The sequence below is a fragment of the Chionomys nivalis genome, chromosome 15, assembly GCF_950005125.1.
Source record: "Chionomys nivalis chromosome 15, mChiNiv1.1, whole genome shotgun sequence".
Lineage (NCBI taxonomy): Eukaryota > Metazoa > Chordata > Mammalia > Rodentia > Cricetidae > Chionomys > Chionomys nivalis.
The window spans coordinates 47,042,213-47,060,377 of NC_080100.1; the positions used below are offsets into that span (position 1 = coordinate 47,042,213).

Genomic DNA, 18,165 nt, shown 5'->3' on the forward strand with positions numbered 1-18,165 from the left:
AGAAAGAAAGAAATCGAACTTTCTTGATCACCTTTGTGTTAGGGCAAAGTGTTTCAAATTTTTGTAAAAATATCAGACACCATGGTCTCATCGACAGATGAACCAAACCACTTTCCCTCCATACGAAAATCTGTATTAGCAAATGACGTCTGCTTCTCCTCTCTTCTTTACTCCCTAATAACTTGCGTCTGGGATTCTTCTTATTAAGCAGCGAGAAAGATAAAAAGAAATATGTTGACATATACAGCTATAGAGAGGGATTCAATAGCAGTTCGGTTATAGTTAAGCTGTAATTAAAAGTGGGTTAAAGGGGAAGGAAGATGAGGAGGAGTGTGTTAAGACTCTGTAAGCACGTAGAAGGTGCTTAAGACATTTTTCCATGAAGGAACGAAGGGCGCGGTGGGGGCGGGGGGAGGAAGGACTGAAAGACTACTGACGAAATGTACAATTATTTCTACTAGTAAAAAACTGTTGTTGTTGTTTTTTTTTTTTTTAAATCACAAAACAGGAGACCACAGAGTGGACAGAACGGTGTCTGACCCACTTCTTGTCATTCACAAATACTTTCTCTCAAAATGTCATGGGGTGGGGGTGAAGAGGGGACTACCTATGCTGAAAGTGAGAAATAGGGAAGATGGCTACCTCGAGGAGGGAAAGAACTAGGAGAGCGGTGTCCGAAGGGATACTTCTAAGACACCTGGCTTTCCACTCGGACGCTCCCTAGCATCCTGGCCTGCTGAGCGTCCTAGCGCAGTTGACCGAGCCTTCTGCTTGTGGCAGGGACTGGGGCTCTGAATGGCTGGGAAAGCAGGGGCTGGGCAACAGGTGGGAAGGTGGTGGACTTTTGTCTCCTCAAAAGGAAACCGACTGCAGTGAAAGGGCGGAAAGCAGTGGCGCACAGGAAGGGTGTCTGCAGGGTCCCCGAACTCTCGCCATCGCCCCGGTTCCTCTAATTAAAGAGGGGATGCAGGGTGGCATTAGTTCCCAAACGTTTTAATCGAGCCTCCTTTCAATGGCTAGGGATAAATGTAGTCACTGTTACTCTGTGGTGAATGAGTCGCAAAGGCCCCCGCCCGGCCCCCAGCGTGGCCATTCAGGACTCTTTTCACAACCCCTAAGCGGTTCAGTCCCTAGGCCTAGCGACACTGCAGAGTCCCCCTAATTAGTCTAATTAGAAAGGTGGATTGATAGATGGAAAGAAGACAGAGCCGGGTTAGGAAGATGCTCAATGCTGCCAATCTCCGCTGGCTTGACGTTTATTCTCTCCAGAAAGAAAAGGCCGCCAAGGAGGAGGTTGGAGCCGAAGCTGGGCCGCCGCGACTCGCGGGCTGGGCGGTCTGTGACCCCCGCGCCTCCCGCCCACAGCCACCGTCCGCAATGGGAGCGCGGAGTTGCAGAGCCATGGCTTTGGCGTCCCTGGTTGTATCCTCAAGGGGCCCCCAAACCGCGCGCAGGAGGTCCACGAAGGGCAGCCACGCACACGTGGCAGCTCTGTGCGTCCGGACAACGGCTAGTCCCCCCACCTTTGGTCCCCAAAGGCTCGTGGCTGGGGGTTAGGGGAGCAGGCCTGGTGGCTCCGGCTGCGGAAGAGACCAAGTGGTGGCTGCGCTGTCGCCCGCGCATTCCTGGCGGGGCGGGAAGGGAGCCTCCCGGGTGGCGCGCAGAGCACTGAACCTTTAATTAGGCTATAAATCAGACCAAGGAGTGCGGGGGAGTCTGTGCAGGTGTAAAAACAGCCCGGAGAGCCTGGCCGAGCGGCCGCAGCGCCCCGGCAGGTCAGAACCTCTAGCCAAAAACATCTCCAAAGTCCGCTGACAACCAAATAAACAGCCGAGGGCCAGCCGGAGGAGTCGCGCGCTGTGCGCTCCGAGGCTGGTGGCCCTCCGGGCTCCGTTGCACTGTTGGACCGGAGGGAGCCGCAAATTCCTTGCCTTTGCTTGCCCTCACCGGTCCCGCTCTGCTTTCTGCTGCGAGGAATGTTGGACCATAAGGATTGGGGACTGCCACGCTCCGAGGATGCTGGCAACCATAGGCCAGGCCTTTGCGCAGCCCGCAGCAGTCCTTGCAGAACCAGGAGTGAGGTCCCTCAGTCCCGGAGTAGGCCCCGGAGTCACAAACCGCCCAGTGACAGAAAAAGATCACCAGGTAGAAAGGTGCACGGCTCGGGAGCAGAAGCCTCAAAAACCCCAAGGAGATGTTGGCCCGAGCGACAGACCGATTCACGTACAAAAGAGTCTCGTTAGATCATTTTTCTGGACATTGTTTAAGGTATGAAAGGAATCAAATTGTTTCAAAATGTTGCCAGCAAAAATTATCCTATGTGGAATGCAACTAATCCATTTAGGTTCCTGTCAACCGTTTCCACAAAAGGAGTCCGATTTTTCAAATCAAAGATCCAAAAGTCTTTGGGGAGAGATGTATTACACGCCAGAGCTTTAGTTACATTATAGAGTTACAATAACGACCCTCGCCCAGCAGCTCCCTAGAATAAGAGATCCCATCCCAAATATTTCTAAAGATGTGTGTGGGGGAGCTGGTTTTTCTGGAGCCCTGCTATGCGTGCAGCTGGAGGGGGTCGAGGGAAAGAGAAGGAAGGCAAATTATTAAATTCCTTAAGTAGAAAAACACAGCACCGAGTCCTCAGTGTTTTATCCTCTGTGCATCTGATTATTTTTGAAGAAGAAAACAAAATCCAAACTGGGTGACTTGAACCAAGTTCCTTGGCGATGACAACTTTAAAGGTGAGGTAAATGTTTGAATTGCATTTCAAAGGGGGAAAAATTGTTGGCGGGCTGTGCACCCTCAGTGGCTCAAACCCTGGACAGTGAACGCAAATTGCACATTGAAACTTCTCAGGTGGAGTTTCTTTTTATTTAAAAAGGTATTAAAATAAAGCAAGAAAATACTATGATTTCTTTTATCTGTAATAAAATGTTCAAAAGTGGGAAGAAAACAAAAGCGCCTTTGGCTTTCACAACTGTCTCTGAGGGTAACCCTTCCCAGCCCCGTGTGACTGTAACCTCAATTTGTGCAGGTCACAGTCTTGGTTCACAGTACGGGGGCGGGGCGTGCGGGGGGGGGGGGAGCGCTGATAAGGACCACCCCCTCCCCCTTTCATTTATCCTCAGAGAAGAACTGGAAGCTAGAGACACCGAGTGATCCATCAGAAGATTCCAAAACCGGGAGGAAACTCAGATGCCCAGCTCTCTGATGGAAGGAGTCTGACATCGTGTTACCTCAGAAAGATATTATCAAGACAGTGTCATCCGTTTTGTAAATGTACTATTTAAATTTCTAGTAATAAAAACAAAAGTGTTCTAATGGAAAAATGAAAGAATTACCTGCTCAACCTACCCTCTGCCCTGTAGTTCCCAGGCTCGTTCCTCCTACTCACTGCATGTGCTTAGGTAATTAGCAGCTTGGTGTCAGGAATTCTTTAATTTGTTTCCTATATCTAAAGGGATTTACAGTATAGCAGGTGCTCCGCAAACAGTGCAGACTAATCCTACTTTTCCACGCTTAGGGGTTAAAAAGATGCTCGGTGGATAAGTGGGTAGAGAGAAGAACCAGCAAGAGCCTAGAAGAATGCCTTTAAAACATTATCCATTTGTTTATTTTAGGAGGCGAGAAAGTTATCAGTCCAAATACAACTTCAAATCTGACTGAAGAAAGGGTAAACATCATCCCTTTCCTTTCCGCTTCGTTATTTCTAGAAAGAACTAAGAAATAACTGATTTCAGGGCCAGATAGGAAGTTTGAAGGAAAGTAAGCATGTAGTCATGTATAATTCTGGGACTTAGCTATATCCCAAAGCTCAGAGATTATTCTTTTCTTTTTCCCTGAATGAACAAGGTATAGGAGGAAGCCTCAGAATTCCTCACAGTAATATGTTTTATATTTTCCAGAGCATTGCCACGTAAATTATTTTGCTGTCATGCACCATCTTCTGAGAAAAGAGGAAGAAAGAAAGCCATGCACAAGCGTGGAAAGTGACCTAACAGTTCGTTTCTATGCAGTCTTTGTTCTGCAGGCTTTAGAGATTGCTTGATGATTTTTCTCCTGCTCTGTGTCATCAATTATTTCACAATAGAATCTTGCGGTTATTTTTCATGCACATAAAGCTCTGCTTTAAAAAAAATGAACAATAGAGAATCAAGTAGTTCTCCCTCACAAAACTCCTTTCTTGTAGACTCTTTGCAAGATATTTCACTTCTTTTTATTACTGAAAATATGTTCCTGTTTTCACCAGGACTGTTAAAATGTGCAAAGTAAAATTCATCTGTGTCCTCCCCTCTTTTTGTCTGTTATTGATGAAGTTACAAGTAAGAGAAATTCATGTGTCTGGCACCCTCTGGGTCAGTGAGATCCAGAGCAAAGCCCTGAGACCCCAGATTCATCCTCCAAGTCTTTGCAGGGGCTCCCTGAATCAGCTGGGCCCAAGACACCACCATAGCTTGTATTTGGCTTACCAGACTAAATATCTACCACCAGTAGTCGTCTACAAACAGGAAAATACCCTATCATGGAAAATATCATTCTTAAAAACAGAAAATATTCTTCCACCCCATTTCCTAATATCATATTCATTTTTCCAAATTGTTTAAATAAGCATGCTAATGTTTGTGAACTGCTTTTATTGGGGGCTGCTATCTTTCAAAGTGTGGATTTAAAATTTTTTTGTAAGTTACAGTTATTTAAAAAGAACAGGTTTTTTTTTTTTTTTGCATTAACCACTGTTCCTTGGACTGCCATAAAGTCTTGATTGTATTCTGCAGCTCACAATTTGCCAAGCCATATGCAAGTCTAGCAATTGCTCTACCACTGAGTTGCATTCCAGCCCCTTCTTGAGAAAGCTGTCTTCTTCTGGGTAGCAGTGGGCAAGGGTGAACTGGTGAATAGTCTGGAATTCATCCACCAGTGCTTTAGGGAGAATCGGCCAAGGCAGATGGGATCACGGCTACAGAAAAAGCCTTCTGTGCTGTAGATTAAGCCTTTAGGGATTAAAATCGCTGGCTACAGCTAGCTGGACAAAAAAGAGCAAGGTCTTCAGGAGAGCATATGGAGGGAAGAGGGGACACATTCTCAACAAGGGAAAAAAAGAACTGTTTTCTCATGTCATTACTGAATCATTCTGACTCCTTACACGATCTTTCCTTTTCAAAATAGAAAGGGTGTGGCCTTAAGGCATTTGTAAGACCTGCTTAGCAGTTTAGAAAAGTGTTCTCGACTGGTAGTCTTTAACCTTTAAAAAACTACAAGAGTCGGCTGGAGAGATGGCTCAGTGGTTTACAGCACTTGTTGCCCAAGTTTGAGTCCCAGAACCCATAAGATGGTTCAATTAGGTATCAGAGGATCCAATGCCCTCTTCTGGCCTCTATGGGCACCAAGCATGCACATGGTGCTCGTCATGCTCGCAAGGAAAAACATTCATACACATAAGATAATTTATTTTAATCTACAGGAAAAGTGGAAGATACAGGTACAGAGTAATACAATGTGACCTATTTATGGATGTAGTCAGATAGGACCTCTTGTGAGAATATTTTAAAGAAGACTACTGATGTCAGAAAAAAGGAGGAGGAAGGAAGAAGAACAACAACAACAACAAGAAGAATGGAAAGGGGGACTCTAGGAGAGTACCACATAGAGAACTGCAGGGAAGAAGTCTGAAATAATTAGATGCTGGTTTTAAATACAGCTAGGACAGTAGGCTTCCCCTGGAAGTGGCAGGGAAGAGAGCATGGTGAGCATGCAAAACAGAAAGAACTGCACAAGAAACAAAGGATTCTCTTACACCATGACCCCTGAGCATCTTCACTACCACTATGGGGTTTAACAAATCCAAACGGTGGTAACAAAGTGGCAACACAGTCTTGTGAATAAAATGAGACCTCAGCCGAGACATCCCAGTAGCTATGGCCTTGTGCTAGTCATTTATTTACCCTCTTCTGAGCTTTGCTATCTGGTTTGTAAAGCAGAGTTCAGAGTGATTCTTTTCCTCAATATTTCACAGAGAAATCAGACTCCTTTCAGAAGACTCTAGAGGTCTGGGGGTATAGCTCAGTGGTAGAGCCCTTGCCTGGCATACCTGAGGCCCTGGGTTCAACATCTAGCACCACACACAAATAAAATCTCAAATTTTAAGAGATTATTCCTGAAATATTAGTGAAAATGTTTCTTTAAAAAATCTATTGCTAGCCAGGCAGTCATGGTCCATGCCAGGCAGTCATGGTTCATGCCTTTATTTCCAGCAGAGGCAGGCAGGTCTCTGTGAGTTCGAGCCCAGCCTGATCTACAAAGCGAGTTCCAGGACAGCCAGGGCTGTTTGTTACACAGAGAAATCCTATCTGGATGTGGGTGTGGGGGATTTAATGTTTGCTGGAATAAGAAGGGGAATCTTGGTGTGCAGAGAAAACCTGCTTCTCGATGAGGGATGAGCTACATGGTGGATTCAGTCGGGTGGAAAGTTTCTGGAATTTCCGAATTCTTCTACTTGTCTATTACATTGTCAAAAGGTAGAGTAGCTGCAGACAGGTGTTGTTTCATTTTGCAGCTCCGATGGCCCCAGACTCCACATGCTGAGTCAAAACACTTCGTGTGGTTAGGGTGTCAGCACATCCTCTCTGACTACCACATCAGCTCCTATATCCTGTCACACCTAAAGGTTCAGGCCTTCCTTGGAAGGAGTTTTCTGGTTGTCTTCTGTTCTTTGCTAGGCTTTGCTTGTTGATGACCAGGGGAGTTTCCTTGGTAGAGAAGCTTCTAGAACTCCAGACGGGTAGCAGTGAAAAGCAGCCTGAGCTGGTCCCAGCGAGAGCAAGACTTGATGATCAGAGAGATGTGATATGCAAAGAATCAGCTGAAAAGTGATTCGGTTGGGGAAGCATAAGCTGTGGCAGCCCAGCAGCTGGCCAGGATCAGAGGCTCCATCTCCTGTCAAACGTAAGGGGATCCAAGTTGGCAGCCTATTTATTGTTAAAGTCGAAGGGCTCGATTTTACACTAAACATATTTACACATTTACATTCGTGGCCCTATAAACACACCACATTTCACTGGCCGTGACATCAAACACGTTTACCAACAAAAAACATATGCCTAATTACAAAATCATAGAGGGGAAGAGGCAAAAGGCAGCCCATGGGCAATGAGCCTGAATGCCTGTGTGCATGCGTGACTCAGCTGCACTAGGCAGAGAAGCAGAGAAGTGAGTGAGGGCAAGGCTGCCCTTGGTCTGTCTGGGTATAGTTCAGTTCTAAGGGGTGTGTGTGGGAGTGTGGGGGATCTTAGTATTCCAGTTAAATGCACACCGAAGCGCCCTGAAGAAGCCAGATGAGACCAGAGGTATCCCTGGGAAGATGTCTGATTTGGGTTGAGTTTGACCCTTTCAGTTGCCCTCACATGACTTTGCCCTGTCTGGAGTAAAAACGGGTAAACAGAACGTGTGGCTAGCAGAGAATTTAAAAACATAATCTAGAGTCCTTGATTCTTAGCTGCGGGTGAAGGGGGTCAAATACTTTTTACCCACCAGCAACCTGTTGTGCAAACACCTTCAGCAGTTCCAAGCTTGGTCCTCCCTCAAGCAATGAAAGCTGGGTCCACAAGAGGGAAATGAGACAGGAACAGCCTGGACCAGTGGCCTCAGACAGTCTTTAATAAATGGCAGGGGCTGGTATCCCATCAAAATAATCACCCTCCATCAAAATGAGCATTCCCCGGGCTATCCCTACCAGCAGGGTACAGGAAGACTTGGGTTTCTGGAAAAGAAAATATTCGAGGTACAGAAGCCTTTCCCTGTGATACAAGCTAACTCTAAGAGCTGGGGGTGGGGGGTGGGGTGCATGTATCTAGAATTCCAGTTCTGTCTGCAGCAAGTTTGGGCTGCTGGGCAGGGGACAAAAAAGTTAGATGGGTGTATATAAAGATGCTTCAGTCAGTAAAAGACTGGGAAAGCTCCCCACAGCCTTCCCCTTCACTTCCTCAGTTACTTGTTTCTTTCGTTCCTTCCTTTCCTCCTTTCTTTTTCTTTCTTTCTCTCTCTTTTTTTTTTCTTTAAATAGGAAAGGAAGTGCCTCATAAATGTGTGGGGTGGGAATGGAAAGGAAACCCGTCGTTGAGCAGAAGCACTAGCTTTTTATTTTTAAAGAAATAAAATAATTACCCGATAAAGAAAGAAATCAACCAAGAAGCAGTCCGAGGTCACGACACCATGTGTGGAACAGGGAGCAATTCAGCCCATAAGGGCTTCATTACCCCCGCAATAGATAACATTTGGCTAGATCTAGCTGCAGATTAAATCCCCGCAGCACAACGGAGCCTTCAATGGAGAGGCTCCTTTTTGTGTGGTCCTGCCTCGGGAGCTGCCTGAACCATTAGCCCCAATATATCCCTCTCCCCATTAACTGCAATTCCCTCCCGACTGCGCTTCGGTCATTTGTCTCCAGGCTCTACGGGGGCGTTTGATGAGTAAAGAAACAAGGAAAAGGAGAGAAAGGCGTCGGGTTAATGAGTTGTAGCAAATCCACACTTTGTAGTCGGGAGGAGGAGAGCTGGTGGCCAATGTTTGTCCAACTGGTTTATTTTTCTGAGACCCAGGCTATTGAGGAAGGCTTGTTCGAGAAGCCTCCTTGCCTACAAACACACAAACATCCTTCTGTTTGCCTTCAAAGAAAAGGGGGACCAGCGCTGGATTTGCATGCGAATGAGGAGCCCCAGGAGGAGACATCCTTGCCCATCAAAGGCCCGGGTAGCCCGGCTTCCTTTGTTCCAGCACCTGCTTGCCAGCACAGCCTGGCTGCCCACACTCCAGACTCACCCATCCAAGGCCCACGGTCCAGTCTTCAGTCTATACCCAGCCTCTGCCCCGTACCACTGTGAGCCTATACTTCGTACTATCCCTCGCAGGGATTTACTCGCAGAGTAAGTAAAGCCTTTCGCACACACCCAAACCTCAGAATGGAGGCTGAACCTGGTGGGAAGCAACAGACAAGCAGGCTGCCCTCACTGCACCCTGCCGGATCAAAAGCGGGTTTGCAGTCTGCTGCCCTAGACGGTGACCTGGGAGCCCAACCTAGAGACCTGAGGGCCAGAACAGGGTCACCCCGAGCCTTGTGCACTGACAACCTAGGAAGCAGAGCTCCTCTTGACACTTTTAAAAGGTGCATGATCTGAAGAAAAGACGTAGCTGTGATTCCCTGCTTTCATCCTAAGAGAGAGAAAAACAAAAAAAAAAACCTCACGGTTTTCTTTTTGACTCTCTTTCAAATCTAAAAGTCTGTTCTGTGTGTTGCTCAAGTCTACAGGCGAGCCTCTATCTATGCCTTTGGGTCCCGCCTAAGGAAGCCTCTACAAAGGTGCTCTTGGGGGGGATGCAGGTCTGGTCTGGTCTCTTTAAAGCTATGCTAGAGTACAAGAAGTCTTTGCATGTAAAGATCTTCATTTACAGTTAGCTAGATATTTAGTGGTACGTTTCACTGTGATTTTCTTTTTTTTTTTTACTCTAACCTCTTCTTTACCTTACTCTACATAGCTCTTAGGGCAGGAAACATACCTTTCATCTTGAGATTATTGAGTCTTTTCCTTCCTCGGATACCTAAGTGTGACTAGTACTGGCCTATAATGCACATGCCATGAATTGGATAGGTTAAATCTGTGTCTTCATAGCGTATACATTTACCCACATTTTAAAGAAACTGAACAAGCAGATTCAATGTCCGCTGCAGCCTGCTGACCCGAAGCATTCAAATTATGTGTTACATACAGATGCATCGGCTGTCAGGAGAGCTCCCAGGAGCATCTGTACTCATCGAGACTAGCTTTGGCTTCCTAAGGAATTAGATGGTGACTATAATCAGCAATGAAAGACTTAACCTTTGAAAAGAGATGCCCTGAATCACCCAAATTGTTTATTTAGATTAATAAACAACCGAGGTGCTCTCATCTAGAAATCTTTGAACCATATACTCTGCTAAAGATGACAATTTCTTGGGTTATTCATTTAAGCTAAAATTTTGGTAAATTTGCCTTTGCACTCAGAACTCATTCATGCAGTTCCTGGACTCACTTTTATCTTAAATATTAGAACTCTCGCATACAGTTCAAGTTATAAGTGCAAATACTTCTATCCAGGACATTTAACACTTTAAACAGACAATCTGTGCATCTCCTTTTGCTGCTAAAATTTTAAACTAGAAACTGCCTCTGCCTGCATTGCTTCCATCACTGTTTTACCACGGTTGAGCTCTGTGTGTGTGTGCGTGTGTGTGTGTGTGTGTGTGTGCGCTGAAAAGTGAGCAGAAATTAACTGGAGAATTTCAAAAATAAAACCAAACACGTCTATTAAATTATCGTAGGGTGACTACAGCATCTGCTTAAAAAATGTCTTGTTGATTTTTTTATGATGGGCAAGGCTTAGGCTTGTATACATCTAGCAAAGTAACTGCTTTCACTGGCAGTCACGAGAAATAAGTTCTGACTTGGAAAGTTGAAATGAAAAGCTATGGCATCCTGCTACCGTGGCTGCCTTAGGCTTTCTGTGGGAGTAATACTTAAGTAGATTCTGTACTGAGCTTAGATGTATCTAGTAGACCTTTATTTTATCCTTAACAGGGGAAAAAAAAAAACTAAGACAGGGACAATTCAGTCAATTACTTAGTTGGCTTTTCTTTGAAAATTAAGCATTTTATTTCTGAAAAAAAGTGTAAAAATCTTACATTAGAATAGTACAATAATAGTTGCCAGTAAAATTTACAATACTCCTTGTAAAGAATACGCAGTAAGTACAAAATAAAAATTCCCCATGTCCATTATGATACAAAACACAGGTTAAAATAAGAAATAATAAAATTTGACTTGTTTCTTGTGTAAACATGTTATTCATTTTTTTCCTTTCCATGAAAAAGTACACCAAATAAGTGTGAACAAATGAAGGCATTTCTTGGAGACCTTTACTGGGTTTGTATGAGCTTCATATAAACATTATTGACTTTTTTTTTTTTTTAAATCCTGGACCTGAGAATCTTTATACCTCAAAAGGGCTTAGTTTTGATGGTTTGGGTTGGTTTTCTCAATTTGTCAAAAGTCAAAGAAGCCCCTAGTGCTAAAACAGGGCGACTTCGTCTAACACCCTCTTCCTTCCCTCCCCAAGTCAGGGTTGCAGCATAGGGCGATTTTGCATAAATATTAGAGGGACCCGCTGAGCCGAACTGCGGCGCGCCCCAGCTGTCGCCCAACACAGTCCGATCCAAGAATCCAAAGCGGCAAAAATGGGGGCGCGAGGTCGCCAAGGGCCGGGAGGAGCGAACAAAACCAACCACCCATCCGCAGAAAGGGGCCGGGAGTCCTACCTTCACTTTCTCACGCGCGCTAACGGCGTTTCTAACAATTGGAAATCCTAGCAGTAAAGTTCTCCACACTGGACAGCGCAGTCCCCTGATGCAGAGTCCCCAGCGCGGCCGACGACGACACCGACGAGGCGGCGGCTGCAGCGGCGACCACGAGCGAGCGGGTGAGCGCGGCAGCCGGGCCCGCAGCCGCCTGCGCCGAGCAGCCTCCGCCCCCCGGTCCCGGTGCGGTCCCGGTAGCGGCCCCGGGCGAGGCTTGCACACTGGCGACCGCTGGACCCCGGTTGCGACCAATGAGGCTCTCGATGGAGAAAGGCGAGCGTGCCAGCGCCCCGGCGCCCCCGGGGCCTCCCGCCTTCACTGTGGCCGCCTGCAACGGGCCGGGCAGGGCGGCGCCCAGCGCGTGCGGCCGGTAGCCGAAGGCGGTCCTCGCCAGCTCGGCGGCCGCACCGGGCGGCGGAGGCGGCGGCGAGTGCGGGTGGAAGGCGGCGGCTGCGGCGGCAGCGGCGGCGAAGAGCGCGGATGGCGGCGCGCAGGGCGGCAGTTGCAGGCCGTAGGCGCAGCCGTAGGCTCCGTAGCCGCAGGCGGGAGGCGGCGGCGGAGGGAAGAGCGCGGCGCCCGGGTCCCCCGCGCCACCCGCCGGCCCCGCGCCGCGCAGCAGCAGCGCCTCGGCTGCCGTGTGCGGGGGGAGCAGCGGCTGGCGCTTGAAGCGCTTGCGGCGCCGCAGGAAGCTGCCGTTGTCGAACATGTCTGCGGACTCCGGATCGAGCGTCCAGTAGTTGCCCTTGCCCGGGTTGCCCGGTTCGCGCGGGATCTTGACGAAGCAGTCGTTGAGCGACAGGTTGTGGCGGATGCTGTTCTGCCAGGCGGGGAACTTCTCCCGGTAGTACGGGAACCGGCCGCTGATGAACTCGCAGATCTCGCTGAGCGTCAGGCGCTTCTTCGGACTCTGCAAGATGGCCATGGTGATGAGCGCGATGTACGAGTAGGGGGGCTTCACCAGTGGGTTCTTGGCACCGCCGCCCGCGCCCGTGCCGGTTCCGGAGCTGCCTCCCGCGCCCGCACCGCTGCAGCTTCCCGTGCCGGTCCCCGACGCGGGCACAGGGCCCGGAGGCGCGGGGGACGCGGCGGGCCGCGAGGCCAGCAGCAGGTCATCGTCGTCGTCCTCCTCCTCCAGGTCCTCTAGCTCGTCCTCCCCGGCGTAAGAGCGCCGCCGCCGCTGGGCCGAGCCGGGCAACCGGGGCCCGCCGCCGCCCTCGTCGTCATCGTCCTCCTCTTCGTCGTCGTCTTCGCCCTCCCCCACCACGTCGATGTCTGTCTCCTCGGCGAGGCCGGAGGCATCGGACATCTCCGTGCTCAGGGTCATAGCTGGGGCGGCGCGGCGACGCGGCGGCGCATAGGGGCGCCGGGCTCCCGGCTCGCTCGGCTCCCCAGGCCGGCCCCGGGGCGGCGGGCGGGGAGCGGGGACGCCACGCTGGGACGCGCGGCTGCAAGAGGCGCTGGAACCGCTGCCGAGCCCTGCGCCTCGACTTTGCGATTCGGGCTGCGCGCGGCGTCTGCGCTCCCGGACTCCCGAAAGCACGGTGCAGTGAGAGCCTGACTTGACCTTCTCCTCTGTGGTCCCTCCGGCCGGGTCAGCCGAGGAGGGGGTGGCGGGACCCCGGCGGGCCAGTCGGTGTCGGGCGCCCAGGAGGGCGCGGGGCGTGTGCGAAATCTAGGAACCGAGCTCGCCGAGGCCAGGGCTGAGTCCAGAAGAGGGCGGACCTTGTCTGGGCTTATAGCAGAAGGGGGCCTGTCACATGGTGTGCACGTCAGAGCGCACAGGGAAGGGAGAGAAAGGCGAGGGAAATCAGCGTGCAGGGAGAGAAAGTTCACCCGCAGGAGGGGCGGCAGCAAGAGTTGGACACTGGACCCCTCTATTTTTTGCCAAGGCTTCGGATATCCTGTATCACACCCTAGCCCGCGGCGGTCCAGATCTGAAGGCTGCATGAGTTCGAGCCCCCGGCCTGCTTCTCCGGATTTAGCCCTCAATCCCAACATTAGAAGCGCTCCGGGGACGCTTCGGTTGGGCGATTGGACCACTCGGTGGCCTGTGGGAGCCGTCCCACTGGGGGACAACTACTCTGTGTATGAGGTGGTCCCTGGAATACTGAGCGGGGGAGTCCCAGCTCCCCTGGATTGGGCCAGTCTCTGCCTGTGGAATCTGATGAGAAATCCCCCCATTTTAAGCACGGTAATAATTGTTTATTGACCCTTTAACCCTTTTCCTTCGGTTCTTCTCCAAAGACGTTTGTTTTCCGCCATCTGTTAATAAAAATGCGGTTAGGCTGGCGTTTTAGCCATTTATCTGCAATTGAATGCCCTAGAGATTTGACAGCTAAACTAAGCCACTCTAATGAGAGGATCTTACGAATTCCATGGGAATAGAGCAAGTAATGGTTGAGTGAGGAAAAGAAATAGAAATTTTTAGTGAAAACTCGAACACACACACACACAGAGAAAAATAGCACCTAGGAGCAACTCAAAAGAAAAAAAAACTGTTGCCATGTTAGAAAAAGGAGAGCTATGTTTTCAATAGAAGGTGTGTTCGTTTAGTGAGCATTTCACAGCACTCTGTAAACACTGGAATGATTATAACATACACACAATGCTGCTCAGGCAGGATTCATGCTAGAAAAAGACAAAGCAAGGGCGTACTTCGAAATAAACTGTTTATAGTTTTTGGAAAATACATTAAATATTTCTCGCACTCTTTGAGAAAATAAACGAATTTTTTTTTATAAATATGGGATTCAACTCCACTCGGCTCATTTTTTTCTTCCAGGTGGCAAATTAGTGGGAATAATTCAAATATGATGCTGTTTTAGGATACCCGTGTTTATCGCCAACCAAATTAATTGTTTTGACTGATGGAAAATCCGAATAATTGTGTAACCCGAATTCATTCTCATAGCCCAGCCTTTTGGAAGGGTGCATTTCCTGATATGCTTCTATTTCAGAGGGAACTCAGTCTTAGGAGTTTAACTTTCTGATTAAAATGGCCTTCTGCCAACGACTGAGTAAAATCCAATGGCTTTCCCGAGGAGCAATCTCAAATACTCCTCCTGTGTATGCCATTTTACCAGCCCAGTACTTTCTTACTTCCTGAACCGCTTTTGCCAACTGGAATTCATCACAGAGTCTCAAAATTAAACTCTCGCCCCCATGGAAGCCTTCTTTTCAAATCAGGTTTGGTTCTCTCCAATGGCTAGCCACCAGTTCCACTTATAAATGGCCCGTAAAGTCTATTAGAGATCTTTGAAAGATCTACGAGAATGCCTCGCGATTTGAACGCGTTATTTTTCAATGCCTCTCGTTTGATGTATGGCTGGACCATCTAATTATTGTAATGGGCTCCGTTTAACCTGCGCCAACATTAATCAACACTGTTAATCAGGCAGCGAGTGCTTTGTTGATACAGACAAGAGTCCTTACCAAGATGTCCAATTTTCCATCGAACGCTTAAGTTTTGTGAGTACTCGGCCCATATGTAAATAAACACCATGGTTTTCACAGCGTCGCGTGTTGCTTTGTGGCAACGTATTTGAGGATGAAATATGGGAAAAATTGTTCGCAAGCTGTTAATAACGTTAGAGGATAAACTACAGTCGTCTTTCTGCTCCGGATTTGTAGTGTCTTCAACTTGTCTGTCCTAGAAGGGTCCGGGAAATGAGAGTTTGCGTTCTGTTTGTAATATCGTCCGTAAATCTGCCCCGAAAGGTTTAGTTAAAGGACTCTTCCCTGGACGTGTTCGAAAATCCGTGGCAAATCACTTTCAGGCCTCTCGTGGAGTTTTGTCGAGGTCAGAGCGCCTCAACCCACTGAGATCGCTGTAGGGAGGAAATACATTTACAGAGATTTGGGTAAGCTTCACTAAAACCCCACCTTCGGGCGCTGCACCTGTTTTGTTTGCTTTAGTTAAGGTACCTACTACTCAGCGCCCCTTAGCTGTTCCGTCCTGAAATTTCCCAACATGGAAACCCATTTCTAGCTTTTGCATCCTCTTTCCGCCTCCCTGGTCCTGAGCTCTGGGACTTCTGGAGCCCTGACTTTTTCCAGGACTGGAAAATTTCCATCCCATCTCACCCCCTCAAGCTAGTACGGGGGGGGGGGGCAGAAATCTTTACCAGAAATGGGTAGGACATCCACCCCTTATCAAGTGCTACTCGCCTCTCCGGGTTCCCTGAGCCCCACGTACCAAGTGACTGGCTCTTGTCCTTGTTATGCGGGAGCGCGGCAGAGCTGCCCCCTGGCGGTGATGTGGAGCCCTGCTGGCCCTCGGGTTGGCCTAGGAGTTGGTGGCTTCGAACACTGGGAGCAGAAGGCCTGGAATGAATGAGGCCTCATATCTATGAGTCTTTCTCACACCATCTTCTGAGGAGCAGGGAATGCGCCCGCACACAGCTGTCTCCTTGGGCTTTGTGTTTATCAGCATATCTCCACAAACTGTCAGTGGGCTGCACCCCAGAGCTGAGGTCGCCCTATTTGGCACTACCTTTAGGAAGGAGGCACTGCCTCGCTTCCTTCTCTTTGCCACAGACCTAGAGGATTCCTTTAAGGTGGAACTTGGCTATGTAAACTCAGATGGCAAGGCTCTATATGTGCTGGCTAGTTTTATGCCAACTTGACTCAAGTTTGAGTCGTTTTGGAAGAGGGAACCTCAACTGAGAAAATGTCCCTGCTAGGTTGGCTGATAGACACAGGTGTGCTGTGTTTTCTTCTTCACTGACTGATGTGGGAGGGCCCAGCTCACTGTTGGTGATGCCACACCTGGGTTGGTGGGCCTGGGTGCTAAGCCATCAGGTAAGCAAGCCCTGAGGAGCAAGCTAGTAAGCAGTGCTCCTCCATGGCTTCTGCTTCAGTTCCTGCCTTGAGTTCCTGCCTGGATTTCCTTCAAGGATAGACTGTGATGAGGAACTGTAAGCCGAAATAAACCTGTTCTTTCCGAAGTTGCTTTTCGTCTTATGTTTTATTACAGCAACAGAAACCCTAAGACATTAAGAGACTCCTTGATTTGCCTGTGAACTAGAACATGATCATTTTTTAAACTCTGGGAGTCCCTGGGGCAGTCCCCTCCTTTGAAGTGGCATTCTGTAGTCCTGTGTTAAAATAGTGTTTTGTCCTTTAATCCCAGCACTCGGGAGGCAGAGGCAGGCGGATCTCTGTGAGTTCGAAGCCAGCCTGGTCTACAAGACCTAGTTCCAGGATAAGCTCCAAAGTTACAGAGAAACCCTGTCCAAAAAAAAAAAAAAAATAGTGTTTTGTACTCCAGAGTGGTGATGGCCTTTAATCCCAGCACTGGGGAGTTGGAATCAGGGGAGTCTTTGTGAGTTTGAGGCCTACTCAATGATCTACTGAGTGAGTTCTAGGACAGCCAGCTCTGCCCAGAGAAATCCTGCCTCAAAACACACAACAAAGACACTACTTTGCGCCTTATGGGTAGTCAAGTAAGAGGAAGCCATTATTGCCTTCACTTGCAGCCAGACATGATGGAGGAGCACCTGACCTCTTCCGGGCTGCCCTTTCTGTGGTGATCTTCATTCTTCAATCACACCTTCACTCAGAAGTCAAATCTTGGACTCTCTCGTTTGTTATTTGCTTGTTGCGGTCTTTAGAAGGGCTAAAATACACAAAAAGTTTACTGTCCTGTTTTCAAAGTACTGTTCCAGTTGTATTAGGGTTTGTGTTGCTAAGCAACCTTCACCCCAAATCATTTCCGAAATGTTTTCATAACCACAAACCTGACATCTATACCCAAGAAAAAAATAACTCTCCATTCCCCCTACACACACACACACACACACACACACACTAGCCCTTGACAACCGCTGTTCTACTTTCTATCTGTGTGAATCTGGATATATCACAGAAGTGGAATGATCCATAGACATCTTTTGTGTCTGAGTTACTGCATTCAGTTTAATGTCTTCAGGGTTCATCCATATGAGATGTGACAGCATAGATCAGAATTTCTTTTAAGGCTAATTGGTAATCCACTGCGTACCTATACCACATATCCTGTTTATTCGTTCATCGGTTGATGGATAGTAGAGTCGTTTCCTCCCTCTCTGTCGCTGCTTCTAACCTGCACTCTGCTCTTTGTAATGTTCTGCATGATGCAGGCATCCAATCAGCTTTGGGACATGGGCATTTTCCCCACATCCTTTTCATTCCTCAGATTCTCAAAGGAAGCCCACTGTGCTAACAGTTCTCACAGCTGGCTTCTGCTTTATATACTCGTGAATGTATCCACCTTTGTGGGTTTGAAAGCCCGCCTTGCTCACAGTTTTGAGGCCTGGAAGCTCAGGCTCTTCTAATCATTTTCAATAAAAGATATGTTTATGATCCCTCCAGATTCTTCTCCAGCATACCTGAGCGCAGCCCCACAACATCCCATTTTATTTCTTCTTGCCTGCTCTACTTCTCAGGGGATGGGATGACTCTAACTTTTCCTCATGGTCATCAGTGGCCTCCCTCTTCCTCGTTCTCTGCAGTGTAATAGTGTTACAGTGTCACTAAGCTAGTTCCAACCCATGACAACCTCCCTGTGATGGCTGAGCAAATGGTCTCTGGGAGCTGCTAGCTCTCAGACAGGAAATGAAGGGAGATGCCAGACCCACCCCGACTGCTTTTTCAGGGCTGCATAGGATCTGAAAATGTATTCAGGGCAAGACCAAGTTCCACTGGGGAAGTGGTCAGTATCACCCGTGAATAGGTGCATTTTAACCTGGAAAATTCCATGGACACAATGCACCACGCTGGTTTCTAAAGGTGGTCTTTTCCAT

General features: G+C 48.4%; 1 protein-coding gene across 1 annotated transcript; it reads right to left on the reverse strand.

Annotated features, from left to right (window-relative positions):
• Nucleotides 1-11,375: 11,375 nt before the first annotated feature.
• Nucleotides 11,376-12,707, reverse strand: Foxd1 (forkhead box D1). Its single transcript, XM_057790085.1, has one exon. It carries the CDS (start codon nt 12,705-12,707, stop codon nt 11,376-11,378), a length of 1,332 nt encoding a protein of 443 aa, XP_057646068.1.
• Between the last annotated feature and the right edge of the window lie 5,458 nt (nt 12,708-18,165).

Excerpts from the sequence above, each read along its gene's own strand:
- Foxd1 (XM_057790085.1), bottom strand. The coding sequence starts at position 12,707 with ATGACCCTGAGCACGGAGATGTCCGATGCCTCCGGCCTCGCCGAGGAG.